The sequence below is a fragment of the Nilaparvata lugens genome, chromosome 7 (genome assembly GCF_014356525.2).
Source record: "Nilaparvata lugens isolate BPH chromosome 7, ASM1435652v1, whole genome shotgun sequence".
Taxonomy (NCBI): domain Eukaryota; kingdom Metazoa; phylum Arthropoda; class Insecta; order Hemiptera; family Delphacidae; genus Nilaparvata; species Nilaparvata lugens.
In genome coordinates, this window is record NC_052510.1 from 53,479,472 (window position 1) to 53,496,847 (window position 17,376).

Below are 17,376 nucleotides of genomic sequence, written 5' to 3' on the forward strand. Positions count from 1 at the left end.
TCAGTTAAGTTATGAATGACGGCACCTCAAATCCAACTCGGCGTTTCTGGCCGCTCCCTCCTCATCCTGACAGACGCGACCCCTGGCTGACATGAACGACGAGAAGCGCACCTGCGACAGAGCCGTCACCCCGAAGTCGGTCGGCTGGTGCTTCAGCAGGGCCAATGGGAATGTCAGTCTCTGGTAGTTCACACTGAATTCAAAGTATAGCGAACTCAACTTCTTTGCAGCTGAAACAAAAATCAAATGAACGTTATTGAGCAGAATTTTACAAGAGAAAAAATAAAGTAAAGGGACTGTGGATTTATAATTAAATTTAATTAATAGTATGAAATTCGTACATCAGATTACTATATTAATCATGAAGAGGGATAGTACAAGAATAAATTAATGATTCACTCGAAAATGACTTGAACGTTGAAAGATATTGTAAAAATATACAGAGTATTCTGAAAAAAGGTGCCCATAAGTTAGGGCGTGATTCCTCACATCAAAAGAAGAAAAAAGTTCTAATTAACATAGGTCCGAAAATGCTTGGTTACCAAGTTATACAGAGTGAAAGATTTTGTCTGAATTTCAGTTCCTCTGCTGAAACGAAGCCCTACGGGTATTTGTTGCCTGTTAATTGAAAGATGTACTATTTATCGTACTTTATATAAAATGAACTAAAAAATTAAATAAAACAGTTGCCAGACCTGTAGCTACAGTAATTTTTAAGATATGTGACGAAATAAGCGAAACTTGGTCCCGAAAAATAAGTTCCTTTAAGGTTTGAAGCAGATTTACTATGTTAAATGTACAATAAACACAACATATTTTTTTACAGAACTTGTAGAAAATTTAATTTGAAAGAGAAAGATGTAAAATAAGTCTGTAATAGACAAACGGAACACTTGAAAAAATAATCCTTAATTACAAACAAATCGCATGAAAAGAGAGCTGCCCGTAAGTCAGGGCACATTTTTTCAGAACACCCTGCATACGTTAATAAGGGCCAAGCCACACAAAGCGTTTTTAGACGACGAGTCGGCAGGGCAGGAAGCTCTCAGATTGGCTGATTGAGTTGGCGTTCGGGAATCAACTGATAATATAATCAGCCAATCGAAGTGCTTTCTGTCCTGCCGTCTCGTCTGAAAAAACGCTTCGTATGGCTTGGTTCTAAGAGTGATTTGATTTTTTATTTTAATGTGAATACATGTACCCTTAAACAAGAAAGTGGACATTGAAGAATAAACATATAGACTATGAAGAATAGGGAGATCTACTATAAGGGAGAACTGCATAGACTAGTGAACGCTATTTTCAAATGATAAATTAAATTACTTTTTCTTCCTAGGGACTCAAACTTGCCCAATTTAGATAACATGGGTGGTATCTCTATGAACAAATAATGCGTTCATTCGTCTGAGCGTATGCCATTGGAGACTGTCCCACTGCTTTGTAGTTTACTTATAACAATGTTAGAGCAAGCCTTTTGAAGCAAGGGATTATGATGAAAGAAATGTCAAATAATGTAGAAGGAGGAAATATTTTGGGTGTATCAGGGATCTGATGTTCCTTTTATCTCACAAGGAAATAAAGGTAGATCATTATTGTTGAGGATATTATGTAGTAAAAATTACTATAGAATGTAGAAAATGAGGTAACAAACGTTCCCCTCATGGAAATATTGAACATTGGTCCCTAGATGCAAATATGACTATTAGTAACTTACATACTGAACGATGAATAATATTGATTGATATAATCATATATCAACGATATTAAACTGCATAATGTTTTGATTTGCTGTATTGAATAAAGACAATATTCTGTCAACTAACCGGCAGTCAAATTATGAAAGTTGGTTTCATTCATGAAATAAGTCATGACCGTTCGACCATCAGCCTTCAGAATGAACTCGAAATGGATTTTCTCGCCATCCCTGTCGGGTGCTTTCATGTTTTGCAGCACTTCCAGCACTTTCTGCACACTCTTCACCGGCTTACTGGCCACCACGTGTTTCATGGCCTCGCTCAGTCCTTCCAGTTTCAGGTACACCTGCAAAACCACAATGATTGAGTTGAATCTAATGAAAACATAAACAGTTATTATCAAGACAATTGAATAGGGATTGATTACCAGAGTTATGCAGGAATATTTATTTATAAATAAACATTCGTTCAGTGTATTGGAAATTAAAATACTTCAAGATGATTGAATGGAAATTGATTGCCAGAGATATGTAGAAATATATAAAATATAAACATAAACATTCGTATAATCGTACATAAATATTGTATAATCGTTCTATTCAAGTGCAAGGCATTAAGAAGATAACGAGGTTGAAAACTAAATATCCTGATAGATACGCATTTAAACGAATGTTGTAATTAACCGAGATATTGAGAAACTCTCCATTGAATCTCGATACTAGAAAACACAGTACAAAATATTATAAAATTCTGTACTAGTATTGTTATTATGATTAATTTACTTTACTATTGTTTTATAAACTTCGAGAGGCCAAATTCAAGAAACCATTCAAAGATAATCTTGATTGAATTCTATAGAGAGTTAGTTGTGGCCCGGCCATACAAAGAGCGTTCTGCGATCTCTATCTATATCTTAGGTATCTTTATTTGAATCCTCCAGATAAATTCTGCCGCAAATCCTTCAAACGCAGACTTGCGCTATACGAATTACTGATATACTGATATTACCAATATTGATATTGAGCTTGATGTGCCCTTCTCAATTTGCATAAATGATTAGTTTAATAATGTATGATAATATTAATTATTGATATTAATGTGATTTGATGGTTTGACTGACAGCATGTTCGGTGGTGAGTCCGAGCGCATGCTGCTCTGCGACCACCATGATGACATTGGGTAGGCCGGTCCTCTCACTGCCGATGAGCAGCATCTGCAGCAGGCCACCATAGCCGCGGTCGGGCTCCTCGTAGTCGAGGATGTAGTTGCCTGTCGCCCAGCTGTGTGAGCGAGGCTGCACGAACCGAGCCAGCTGAGAAGCCACCACGCCACTACAACAAAAAACCATTCATTAATGGTGTGTGATCGCTCTCTCCTCCAAGAAAATAATATCCGCATCCACATGTTGGCCCAATGTCGACAAGCGCCAGTGTGTGGAGGGGTGGTTTGCCAGTGCTGGCCTTCATTGACCTAGTTGGGTTACCAGGCTGGGCCAGCTTACTGGAACAGCGACTAAGCCAACATGTGGACTAGGCATAAAGGTGTGTATGACTGAAGATATGATCACATTGAATGCGTATACGTGCAAGTGCAAGCTTGGTTATGCATGACAAAGCGTGCAGATGAGAAACAAAATCTGGAAAGAGCAATAGCGACACTCTCACTAAATGCTTGCACTTGCTGGTTGCGTTCAGTGTGAGCAGCGACAGACAAAGTCACAACGTTTTCAAATTTAAAATAGAAATACTTGATTAGCCTATAGATACTACAAAAGTGCAGTGAACCATGTCATATACAAGTAACAATACAGAATATTCAATTTCATTAATACTGGGGGAGCCCCGTGATAAAATAAAACAATGCTTTATGTAACGAATGAACTGACTGGAGAATCAGTAGACTCAATTTTTAAACACTTAAACTACATAGTACTCTAATTTCATGTACTGTGAATGAAAACAAAAACTACTACTCATGAGGTTAAGCACTTTCGGGCGTTACACCCATCTTCAGCACAGTAGTGCGTATAGTCACGGTCTCACAACTTGATCCCTGGACCAGTTTACATCCACAACATCAAGAGCTTACTATGCATAGCAGTAACTTTTGATCAACCAGCTGAGTAGTATCCAGCTATTTGAGTCAACCAGCCTACAAGCCGTAATTCTATAGTTGAGGTTCTCAACAGTCAGGTTCTCAGGTATACAAAGTTAGTTTATTTCAACTTCCTCCCGCCCCGCACCGAAAAAACTAGGGTTATTGTTATTAGACCACATCTGTATTTGTTACAACATAGTTACAGAATATCATACTGATATGTCGTTGAAACTTCTTCAAGGTGATTAATTAACTAGTAGCTCGTAATGGAAACTGAAATTGTAAAATGTCAGTAAATTATTTCACTTTATATTAAATTCAAATCTAAAGTGAACCACACGTAAATAATCAGATGGAAATTGGAACAGAAAAGCACCAATCCCTGCACCCATAAACGTTGCCAATTCGTCAGGTGTATTATAAAAATTTATTTTCATTCATCACGAGCAGTGGACAACGTTGATCAACTCTCATTTGGCAATGTTGTACTCATCTGTTCAAATTTCCATCGGACTATTTTCGTGTGGTTCACTTTAGTTTCGAATTTAACCTTCCGGAAGTCGCCTACTCAATTACACGAGCAGTCGCGTTTTGTAATTTTTACAACATCCAATTTATTATGTGTTATGTACTCTGTTTACTGTCGAAACATATACATTAATTGTATAATTAATATCTCCATCTCATTGGATTATTTTACGCCTATGAACATTTGCATGATTACCTTTTCGTAGCCCAATAAGGTACACCAAGCAAAGCCTACAATTGGTTCTTGGTTCCTTGGCAGTCTCTTTCCCTATCATATGCACTACTTAAGCACTGTCGCGACTAAATGGCACCTAAAGACTGAACAATTGCTCGGTATACTGCAACTCAGTGGAGTGATGTGGAAAGTTTTGGAATGCATAGGTGACTCATTCACTGACACCACCCCATTCAATAGTTTTGTGCAGCAAAAAATAACTCTGTTGTACTTTTTACAACAGCGCGACTGCTGGAAGGTTAATAAAAAGTGAAATAATCTACTGACATTCTACTAATTTTAGTTTCCATTGGTGACCATTTTCGTGCGGTAGGCTGAGTTGTTGATGAGAGAAATGTAATTAGACTCACAGTTGCGTGTAACAAGGATAGGTAGTCTGGGTGAGCGACTGTATGGTTGTGTAGTAGAACTGGTAGAGCTGCTGACTGGGCTCGTTGGCCATGTACCAGAACAGGCTGATCAGCCCGGCCGGCGTAGGCTTGGCCAGAATCAGCAGAGTCAGCGACGCCACTCGCATCTCCAGCGACTCCGTTCTGTTCACAAGCAGTGGCCAGAATATCTCATGAACCTGACAAACAAAAATAACACTGTACAATATAAATTCACATTAATTATACCTAGACATCCCAGTGCAGCGTAGAGCACCGCTCGCTTGCTATGAATACAGTATATACCGGTAATAGTAGAGAGATCGCAAATGATTTTTTTTTTCAATAAATTTGATGAAAAGTTGATACAAAAGATTAGTATTTCAAGAGGAAATGGGTGAAAATGTTTGGTATGAATTATTTTTGTATTTATGAATGTTATATTTATTTATTAATGAATGAATATTAATAATAAAGAATTGAACGTTTTCCGGGAGCTCAAGACAAACAAATAGAACATTTCAAGAAAATAAAATAATACCTACAATTCAATATATTTATTGAGAACTCCCAAATTTGTAGACCTATCTACAAATTTATGTAGAAATAAATACAAATAATGTATTTTCCCAAGAAATATCGTCATGCATTGAACAGAACTCTGTAAAATTCTAAGGTTAATTTATTGCGATATTTTTAGCTTACTCAGAACAGAGAAGCGTTATAAAACGTTAGCAAGAGAAACCCACAGTCATGGTGGGATTTGAACCTCAGTTTTCTGCTTTACAGCACTCAATACTTTCCAATGAGCTACCTGGGTTTTATGGAGACATGCGAATTCTGGAATGCTTGAATAGCCAAGTGAAGTTGCGGACTTTTACCAAGTATTATTATAAGCATATTTGGGGAAACCCATTGTATGCATTGTGAATGAATAGATAAATTGAAAAACAATAACAGCAGCATAATACAAATATTTACAATTTTTTATTTTAGACCCATCTTAATCCATTAAAAAAATAAAATCTGCATTTTAAACATAAATATCGATTTAATTACTTCACAAATGATCAGGAATTTGATATTTGACTACGGTACTATATTGGAATCAAATTAAATGCAATTTAATAATCAACTACTATATTGAAACTAATTGAAATAAGTTTGTTTACCTTAGCAGGGTCGGTGAAGACTGCAGGCATAACAGCCCAAGTGGCAAGGAATCGCAAATGCCGGTCGTTGGAGGTTTTGCCAGCAATGACTGGCGACAGGTAATCGAGTATCTGAGGCAATCCCATGTTACTCAGCGCTTGTAGGTACAGCATTCTGTCTCCATGTAGTGTACTTTCTAGAAAAAAGTGAAGAAGCAGATTGAAATGAGGACTTTGAACAGTTTATTATTATTATTTTATGGCCTTCATTGGACCACTGTAGTCAGTATCTTCCACCTTTACTCCGTCCTCTCTCAGCCCAATATTTCTTCATTCGTTCAGAAATTAATTTCCTTTCCTCGTCCGAAATCACTCTTCCCATTCTGTGTCTGACTTTGATCTGCAGTCTGGTCTGTTTGTCCTTCAGGATTCTGATGTTGTCCGACTTGTTCTTCAAATCTTCGAATGTTATATTCAACTCTCTCACATCCTCCTTGAGTTCGTCAATCCATTTTATATTTGTTTTACTTTTCCACAACTTTTCAATAATTCTTCTGCTTAGTCTGTCCTCCGAAGCTCTAATCAGGTGACCGAAGAAAGATATTCGCTTTTTTTTATTGTACTTGTGACAGGTTCAATTTCTTTGTAAACAGTTTCGTTGGAAGCTAATCTCCAGTGTCCATCTACTTGATAGTTCTTGTTAATACAGGTTCTGATGATTCTTCTTTCGATTTTTAGTAATTTGTCTATTGCGATGGTATTGGTAGTTTTAAAGATGGTTTCACTTGCGTAAGTTATTACCGGTTGAGTGACTGTCTTGTAATGCTTCAATTTTGTGGCTATTGATAGTGATTTCTTGTTGTAAGTGTTCTTTGTGGCATACTGTGCTCTTCTCAACTTATTCAGTCTACTGTCCCACGTTCGATTCTCATTGAGATTGTAGGTTATGATTTCACCTAGATATTTGAAACTGTCTACAATCTTTATTTCTTGATCTCCTATACGGATTTTCTTTGCAAGAGGTGGATCAGTTAGCAGTTTGAACAGTTTATTAGCACTAAGATACACCTGCTATTGAGACACTGATTTCATCTACTGTTAGTGCTTTTTTATTTTTCAAAATATCACTGCTATAGATAGTTAATATTCAAAAAATATTGAGCTGAGGCCTTTGAACAGTTTATAAGCACTAAGACACACCAGTTGTTGGTACACTAATTTCGTCTGGTGATGCTTTTTCATTTTTTCATAATACCACTGCTATAGATACTCTATAGTTAAAATAGTTTCCAATATGTATAATTGTTTAAATTCATTACTCATATTTATAAATTTTTATTAATGTGAAGATTACATTTTTATTACAACCTATCAGAAATAGTTTTTTGGACAGTAGCATTGGTTTCTGCCGTTAATTTTCAACTAAATTAATCATGCGACAATTCTCTGCTATTATTTGGTATGCATGTTTGAAATCACACTTTTCGAATTGACTCCATCAAAAGTATCACTAGTAGAAAGGAAATTATTCGGCTTTCTGTTGCTCAATCTTTTCACTAATAGTTTCAATTCACATTTATAATCTATGATAATAATAAATAAAAGTATGGAAATATACATCGATAAAAGTGATTAGGTAAAACTCCTATGTTTTGAAAAGAGCTTCCTATTTTCAAAATATTATTTATTATATCGAATGTTGAATTTGATAAAAAGCTGCCGTCATTAAAATTATATAAAATTGAAGAATATGATTAAGACTTAGAATGATGGTCTTTTAATCTAGAATGATGGTCTTAAATCTAGAATAATGGTCTTAATCTACTTAATGATGGTCTTTTTTATTGAAAGCTCTTAGTTTCAAATATTCAAGCGAGAGTACCAAATAACCAGGGGAGAATAACCTCCCTTATTGGAAGAGTAATGTGCAATATAGCAGGGCACGGTATTGCTAACACGAATAATTAGGATTTTATATACTATATTTATAAAAGTATGGAATAAAATATACAATAATTGCGATAACTGACCTTTGAACCTGTCCAGGAACAATTTAGTGTACCTGTCCACAGTATCAGGTTTGCAGCTAACAGCACACGTTTTATAGATCATCGTTGCAAAGGATAAGATTGCCGAATTTTTCACTTCTTCTCCAACATCTCCCAGTCGCAGAAGATCCTAATAAAACAGAAAAAGAATTAAAAAAAAAACGAATTCACTCCATCAATAGTATTTCTAAGTTGACCAAACTGTAAATATATTTATTAAACATAGGTCTGTAGTGCCGCAATGAAATGAAGTTGCTATATATGTATTTTTGTACGGTGAATAGGATAGTTAGGTTGTATAAAACAGTAGATTAGGGTGGTCTCATACGGATAGGATACATGTATTACAGCTAATTCTAATCTTAGATAGCAAATTGTGATCTATATAATACACAATATACAGGTGTAAGTGTAAAGTTTGAGAACGGCTTAATATTTCAAATACAAGAGTAATTTGACAAGAGGTGTGATTGAGATTTAAATACTCAAATTTGAAATACCGGTACTACTTTTCTTGGACTTAATTTTGGTTATCTTGAATCCAACTTTTCAAATGTAATTTAATTTTTGGGAAGGTGTTCTTGCGATACATCATTTATCATTTCAATAAAACATATCAAGACAATTGAATGACGATACCTGCACTTAGTCAACCTTTTTCAAGATATTACAATTTAAAAATTCCATTAAATCAAGTAAAAATGAAATAACAAGGTGGCAACATTAAAACTCTGACCTATAAAATGTTATTGTTTGAAGATGTAAGAAGTTTTACAATAAGTGTTATAAGCAATTGAACAATAAGTCGATAAACCTGGATCCCCACATAACAGTGTCAGTGAAACTGCAAATATAATTTCCATGAGTTCTGATTGTGCTATTCACACTCAGCAAGGCCGAGCAAGTATGAATAGTCCCATTGGAACTAGTGGGAATAATATTCTCACTGTACCGGTCATTACTTATACTGACACTGATATGTGGGGATCCAGCTTTATACGGTACTTATAAAGCTGATATACTTATAAATATACTTGATTATATACTTGACTAGCCGTCAGGCTCGCTTCGCTTGCCATATCCGTCTAGCCAGTCTGGACCCCCCGACTAGATCGTCCAAAAATGAGATCAGCGGGCTCGCTTCGGTCGCCAAAAACGCTGTTAAAGACACCTGTTAGTATATCGGAGTATCTTTGGCGAACAAAATTCTTCCACCTCAGCTAAACCTGTGTACTGAACTTTTTCTAATTATTTCCATCAATTATTGAAAAAAGGTGATAAAACGCAGAAAAGCTGAGAAAAAAACGTTGGAATAACGATGATGTTGGGCGTATCTTTGATGAAATATTAAAGTCACCTCATCAAACATTTTTTAGACCCTAGCTAAACCTCTGTACCAAATTTGAACATTTTCTGTCTATTACTTGATAAAAGAACTAAGAAAATGCAAAAAACGCTAATTTTGGGCGTATCATTGGCGTTATTTAAAATTCCTTCTAACACAACACTATTACACCCTAGAATAGCTTCTGTACTAAATTTGAACAATTTCTGTTCATTTGTTCTCGATAAATCTGAGAAAAAGCAAAAAAAAAAAACGCTGGAAAAGCGTTAATTTTGGGCGTATCTTTGACGCTATTGCAAATTCCTTCTAACACAACATTATTACACCCTAGCTGAGCTTCTGTACTAAATTTGAACGTTTTATGTTAATTTGTTCTCGATAAAGCTGAGAAAACGCTGGAAAAACGCAGATTTTGGACGTATCTTTGGAAATTTTTCAAATTCCGTTCTTGGTGCGTCTCTAAAGGGCCAACTGAACATACCTACCAAATTTGAACGTTTTTGGTCCGGTTGACTTTTAGTTCTGCGAGTGAGTGAGTCTGTCAGTCAGTGAGTGAGTGCCATTTCGCTTTTATAAATATAGATATACTTGATATACTCGATTTTTGCTTTATACATATAAAGTCATCACTTATACTGACACTGATATGTGGGGATCCAGCTTCATACTTATAACATAGCTGATGACTATGACTGATAAACTCTACGTTAAGTTCGAACCTCGCATTGATAGAGTAGTTGCTCAGTAGGATTGCGCAGTCGGAAGGGGAGACGTCCAAGCAGGAAGACGGCGTTGAGGCCTTTGACCTGGCTGGAGCGTACCAGATCCTTCACGAACACTGTCGACGCTGCAGATCCCACCTCAGGCACTACTTCCCAGAAGATTTGCCTGGCAAACAAAACACAGAACATTTTATTCACTTTTCCTTACAGGGCTACTACAATAATTATTACAATGTTGTACTACAATCTTTATTCCCACTCGAAAATGGCTACAATTAGTTGAAACATGTTGTGGTGGGTTAATAAAACATAGGAAAAGGGTACTTAGAGATTCTTATTTCATTCTCACAAAACATTATGTACGAAACATCATCTGTAAAAGGATAATCAAGCCTCTAGTAAAACATCCTTATGATAATGATACTTACAATCTTATCTTCTGATAATATTAGTATTAGACCCGGCTTCTATTGGACACTTACGGGATAGGAAATACACAAATGACGCATCATAACATCTGAACTACTGAACTGATTAACTTGAAATTTTGCATAAAGATTCTCAATTTTCTTGACAAAGATTGTTTCAGGCCTATTTTCAGTTCTTCAAGACGTCAAGTTTTCAGTTTTTTCAAAACTGACACTTACGGGATAGGAAATAATACACAAATGACGCATCATCACGTCTGAAATATCGAAGTTTTCAGTTTTTCAAAACTGACACTTACGGGATAGGAAATAATACACAAATGACGCATCATCACGTCTGAAATATCGAAGTTTTCAGTTTTTCAAAACTGACACTTACGGGATAGGAATAATACACAAATGACGCATCATCACGTCTGAAATATCGAAGTTTTCAGTTTTTCAAAACTGACACTTACGGGATAGGAAATAATACACAAATGACGCATCATCACGTCTGAAATATTGAAGTTTTCAGTTTTTCAAAACTGACACTTACGGGATAGGAAATAATACACAAATGACGCATCATCACGTCTGAAATATCGAAGTTTTCAGTTTTTCAAAACTGACACTTACGGGATAGGAAATAATACACAAATGACGCATCATTACGTCTGAAATATCGAAGTTTTCAGTTTTTCAAAACTGACACTTACGGGATAGGAAATAATACACAAATGACGCATTATCACGTCTGAAATACTGAACTGATTAACTAAAATCTTGGATAAAGATTCTTAATTTACAAAGGATCGTTTTAGGCCTATTAGTTCTTCAAGACGTCAATTTTCCAGTTTTTTCAAAACGTCAAGTTTTCAGTTAGTCAAGTTTACAATTCGTAAGGTTTTCAGTTAATGTTTTTTTAGTCCGTCAAGTTTGCATTTCACAACACAAAATTTTCCCCAGTGGAAAGCTGGGTTACCTGCTAGTTAAATATATTTCTACACTGTCAAAAAACGAACTGGCAACGTTGCGAGGCTAGAAAAGGATAGCGGTATATGCTTTGTCAAATGATAGACAAGGATGCAATGATTTGAGCAATGATTGTTTGATTGATTAGCGCTTTATTAATAGTTCATTTTGGTTGTTTTGGTTTGTAGCCGGATGGGATACTTTGTTTTTGGTTTTGCCTTTGAATTTATTATTTGTTTTCTACTAATATTGTTGTTTGTATTTTTATCATTTTGCAAGCAAATTTTTAAAAAATATCGAAGATGAACTCACAGCTAGCGCACAAGTTCGCATAGCTAGCTGTGCCAATTCTATTTATTCATTCGAAATGTATTATTCATTTATATGATTATGTATGTACTGTATATTTCAATTATTATTGTATTAATAATTGGATATATCTCTAGTGATTTTTTATTTTGGAGAAATAAAGATTTCAATTTTTTGATAGCAGCACCAATGTTAATCAAATGGTGCTGCTATTATAACGTGGACCACACTACAGTATTTGTGAGATGTGTGTGGTGGAAAGCAATAGCTTACTGTATGGTTTCCTGTCGATAGCTGGTGCCAAGGGTGACAGTGTTGTAGAGCGTGCGCCAGTCGTCGAGTTCGAGCCACCACATGAGGTCGACCAGCCGGAACAGCGTCTCATTGTGCAGGCCTTGCGCCTTCACCTTCCACCATGACAGACTGTCACTCACCTCGCCAAGCATGTTTTGGATCTGACAACAAATGCATCCAACATTCAAACTGATGAACGAGACAATTATTGAACAAATAACATAAGAATGAATTAACATGGAATAGAGATTCAGACTGATGAACGAGGCAATTATTGAACAACTATCAAAGAAGTAACATAGAATAGACATTCAAACTGATGAAGAAGATAAGATTTGTTGAATACTTATTGATATTGAGGAGTTTTTCCATAAATGAAAGAATATTGTCAAATTCACATTTATTAGATTTGTATATAGGACTGTAGTATCGTGTTGAAACCAACACATCTTCAGCTGTACTGATAGTGATGTATATAGTGATAGTCATGTGTACAAATCTATCTAATAAATGTAAATGTAACAAAAGTACAACTGTGTTTTTTCAATGATGAAGGAAAGTTTTTTCGAATTTGATGAAAACTGCATCCATCATTTGAAACTGATGAAGAGAATAATTGAGAAAATTGCATAAATAAGAATCAATATACAATAAAGATGGATACAGAATGGACGTAGAAAGAGATACAGATATGTCTGCCAGCAAATTAATCTATAAAAAACAGACATTCTCAAACGGATGACCGAGACAATATTTTAAACAACTAACAGTGTATAGAAAACCTTAAACAAAGAATAACGATTTAAAACTGAAGATGGAGAGTTTTGAATATGATGAAAATGACATCATAAATGTAGAGATTGAAACTGATTAAGATAATTATTGAGGAATCAATATACGGAAGAATCAATATAGAATTAGAGGTAAAACTAAATAGAGATATGTCCGACAACAAATGTATCCATTAACAAAGAATAAAGATTGAAAGATATAAGTATTGAACAACTCACATAAGGAGGAATTAGTATGGAATAGAGATTTAAACTGTTGATGGAGAATTTTGAATCTAATTAAAATTACACCCGTTAGGATTGGTAGAATTAACATGGAACCCATTATCATTTAATCATGTCCTTCGTTGACACTGTTGGACAGAGAGAAGCTTACAAGTAGATCATTTATACAACCTATTAGGAAATTATTTTTCAACTATTTAAAAAATAGTATGAATGGCAGAGAGAAGCTTTTAAACTTGTAGATCATATCAAAACACAATACATACTGATAATATTCAGTAGCTCTATAAGAAGAGTGAATATTGAAGTAGATTATATATTATACAGCCTATTGGAAAAATGTTAAACTTTTGTAAAGATAAAATGAATCATTAAAAGGTTTGAATGTTTGTTTCTGACCTCTTTCAAAACGACATCACTTTTATTGGTAGGAGGCTTTCCGTAGGTGGGATCCAGGTTGATTGGTTGCCACAGCAGATTCGTTTCTTCGGCGCTCTCAACCACTTCATACAGCTTATCGATTTTGTCCACTCTCACAAGATTCAACGACTGGCTGGAATTAGAAATAAAAAGGTATTCAAATACATGTAATTTTTTTCTCTGAGAGACATCTGGTACCTTCTCTAAAACTGTTCAATCAATTCAACATCCATATTTTTATTCAAGTCAACACAAAAACACTAGCTTATTAAAAAACACTTATATTTTAGCAGAGTTGAAAAAGCTAGAAAATACTGTGTTTAAAGAGTGGGGAGTTGCACTTGTAAGTATAATATAAAAAAACAAAAATTAATAGTATAGCAATACTATATTAATATTATTTATATTAATATAAATAGTTTAGTTAAAAATAACTGCATCATAACTGGAACTGTTGTCATTAATAATTATTGAAACTGTCATATAAGGATAGCCCTATGGTTTGATTGAAATTAGCACCTGAGTCCTTAGCTGATTGATTTTAATAATCTCAAACTAAACAAACATTTAAATTATATTCCCGAATTATTACATCTCATACAGAATTCTGTAAAATTGAAGGTTCCAGGGAATTTCATTTTTTTCTTCAAGGTCAACAACCAAATTATTTTCATCAGAATGCATCAGAATTTTCATTTGAACGAAATTCACAGATTAAACATAATATTGTACAAACCTTATCAAAGAGTAATGAGCTTCAGCCTGAGATTGGTAGGGCTGTAGTGAAATTTTTCCTTTGCTTGAGATTGACTGGATGAGACTCTTGGAACTTGGATCCAGAATATACGTCCTTTCACTGTGACTAATCACCTCTTTCTGTGGAAGACAAAGTTATTTATTAGTAAAAGAGAATAAAATTGCTAAGTGGATTAATTTGGTGGATTTAATTGGCGGTTAACGGTCCTCGAATTAAATTGAAGATTTAGTAACAGATAAATTGAAAAATCTTTTGTTCCCAAATCTTGAGTGTAAGTTATAATATAATACATCAAAAAATCAAGAATCAAAATACCAAAAACCGCTTCACTTGTTGAAATGTTTTCAAGGTTTAACATTTTTTAAATAAAAATGGTACTACATGTTTTATATTGTTTTTATTAACAAAGTGCCTATATCACAAAATCACAACTACAATATATATTGCAAGCACCAATGTATATAGTGATTGGACTATAGTGTTTTCGACAATCTCCTTGTTTCTCTTGAGTTTTCACCTAATAGGAAAAATCTATTGAAATAAAATATTTGAGCCGTACCAAGCTAGTTCCAAACTTGTTCATCGAAGGCTCATGAATGGTTTTTTAATACTTTTATTTAAAAAATGTTGAACAACAAGCCGGAGAGCCTTGTAGTCCGGAGCATTGCAATTACAGTCTGCTTTCGCTGAGTCTGAACGTGGCTTTAAATCCAGCCAAGCTCTATTCAATTCAAATAAAATATAATATTGAGTTTTATGGACATACATTTTCTATTTATCATCTTTCTAGTTGGTTATTCATTTAATGATCATATATCTCGCACACAAGAAAAAGCTTGTGAGTATATTACAGAGCTAAAAATAAAAAACTAGAACATTTTCGACTAGGATGAAGTTCAACACTGATAAATTTTGTGATGTCTATGCCTATGGACACTTAATGGAAACTCTCGGTTTTAGTAGAATCATAAAAATTACGTTATTTGAAATCAGTTTTTGAATAGACTGATTAATTCAGAAGATGATCGAGCACATACCTATTAGGGGTACCCAGTTATATAAATATCATATACTTACTTGATATTTATTCGGACACATGAAATTCGGAGCACTACTCCATTGATGAGAATCTTGGTTGGTGCCACTCGCACAAGAGTCCATGTCAACTATTTTCTGCACTGTCATCTTTTTATCTCCATTCGTCACAATGTAATGTGTCACACAAGTGCCGTACATGCCACTCTACAAAACAAAACAAAATAGATGGGATAAAATAATAGTTCCTTCGAATCATAAGCAGGATCTTTAGCCAATTATGAGTATGGACTAATGAAAAAACCTCAATAGTCATTCCTTTACATGCACTCCAATTTGTACTACTGGGTAGTTAGAATTTGAAAAAATGTAAATTGAGGGGTTGAAAATTCGGGATAATTGGATTGAGAGATTATGAATATAGGCTTGACATATACAGTATTAGAAAAAATGAATCACGAGAATATGTTTGGCTAGTGAAGAAAACTTTGTTGCTGGTTGCCCTGTCGATTAGTGCAAAACAGATTCCAAGAGAAACAGAGCGCATGCATATTACTCCATTCCCAACTTACGCCGATATAAATATCTAATATTGAGTCGGCACACTACAAGAGAGTCATTGGATAGCATTGAATAGTCTGCAATACAAGGACTTTCTTTTTGAGTGCCAACTATAGCATGGATTATAATAGCATCTACGAAATGAAGTTCTACGCTTCTCATCAAGTTTCAAATGAGAACAGGTCAATAAAGCAAATCAATAGTTTTGACCAATTTTCAGTAAGAATTTAAAATCCTTTCTTAATTATTATTAACAAATATTGAGTTTAGATATAATCAAAGAATCTTGAAAAATGCATCAGTTGAAGAATGTTAATAAATTCGATTATAATAGCTTTATTATGTACTAAAAATGAGAACATAATCTCAATCATCTTGAAAGAACTCACTCTCCACTCAGAGACTCAAGTCTTTGTGGAGAGTATTCACTGTTAAAATGTTCAAATGAATTTTATAAATTTGTTTTATGTTTTTGTGAATAAAAAGCAATTTGATTTGATCACAACTTTTTTATAGGCTCTAACAAATTGGTTGTTAATACCAATACAATAATACAAGGTTGACTTTTCACAGCTTTGACGTTTTTATTACTTAATAATTAATTGCAAAAAATACAAATATTTGTGGAGAAGACTTAACTTTCAATTTAATTTCATAAATGAATACAATTATATGACTTATAAATCCTGTAAAACAGGGAAATCTGCTAAAAAGCTTTTTGAATACTCACCTCAGACGACAGAAAGGCCACCTGACTCATACTAGCCAAGTCCAATTGTAGAAGAGTGACCAGGGCTCTTTTAATATTGACCGACCACTTTTTGTCGGAGTCCTCAGTAATTAGTGCTGTAAGTAGGCCCTTCTCAAAAGTGGCCTTGAAAGGCTGCAGCATGGGCCGTGTTTCAACTGCATTGTTTTCCGAAGTCAATACATCACTTATCTGAAAGCAAAACAAATAAGTTTCAGTCATATTAATACGGAATTTATTCAATCTTATTTGAGAGGTCGAATTGGAACATTTAAATTTGAATCCTTTGGTCAGTATACAGTATTTAGTAAAAAAATATTATTTATTTTGTTCAGTAAAGTATTTATATGGTAAAGTTCAGTATTTATTTTGTCAATATTTGGCAGAATAGTTGGAATATTATGTATTTTACGTGTTATTCTTTACATCATATTCTTATCTCAGTCTTCATGGTATTTTGTTCAGTACACAGTATTTATATGGTTGTTCAGTATTTATTATGTCAATATTTGGCAGAATAGATGGAATATTATATATTTTTACGTGTTATTCTTTACATTATATTCTTATCTCGGTCATCATGGTATTTTGTTCAGTAGCCTACAGTATTTATATATAGTTAAGTTCAGTATTCATTTTGTCAATATTTGGTAGAATAGTTGGAAT

The 17,376-nt window shown here is 34.4% G+C and overlaps 1 protein-coding gene across 1 annotated transcript in view; it reads right to left on the bottom strand.

The window, feature by feature from the left end:
• Positions 1–17,376, bottom strand: part of LOC111051654 — a 39,410-nt gene that overhangs the window by 16,546 nt on the left and 5,488 nt on the right. The window contains 12 exon segments of the mRNA XM_039433153.1: positions 26–230; positions 1,824–2,040; positions 2,815–3,025; positions 4,905–5,122; positions 6,095–6,270; positions 8,104–8,251; positions 10,186–10,354; positions 12,153–12,334; positions 13,589–13,742; positions 14,346–14,485; positions 15,444–15,608; positions 16,693–16,902. Coding sequence (XP_039289087.1) covers positions 26–230; positions 1,824–2,040; positions 2,815–3,025; positions 4,905–5,122; positions 6,095–6,270; positions 8,104–8,251; positions 10,186–10,354; positions 12,153–12,334; positions 13,589–13,742; positions 14,346–14,485; positions 15,444–15,608; positions 16,693–16,902 — 2,195 coding nt within the window.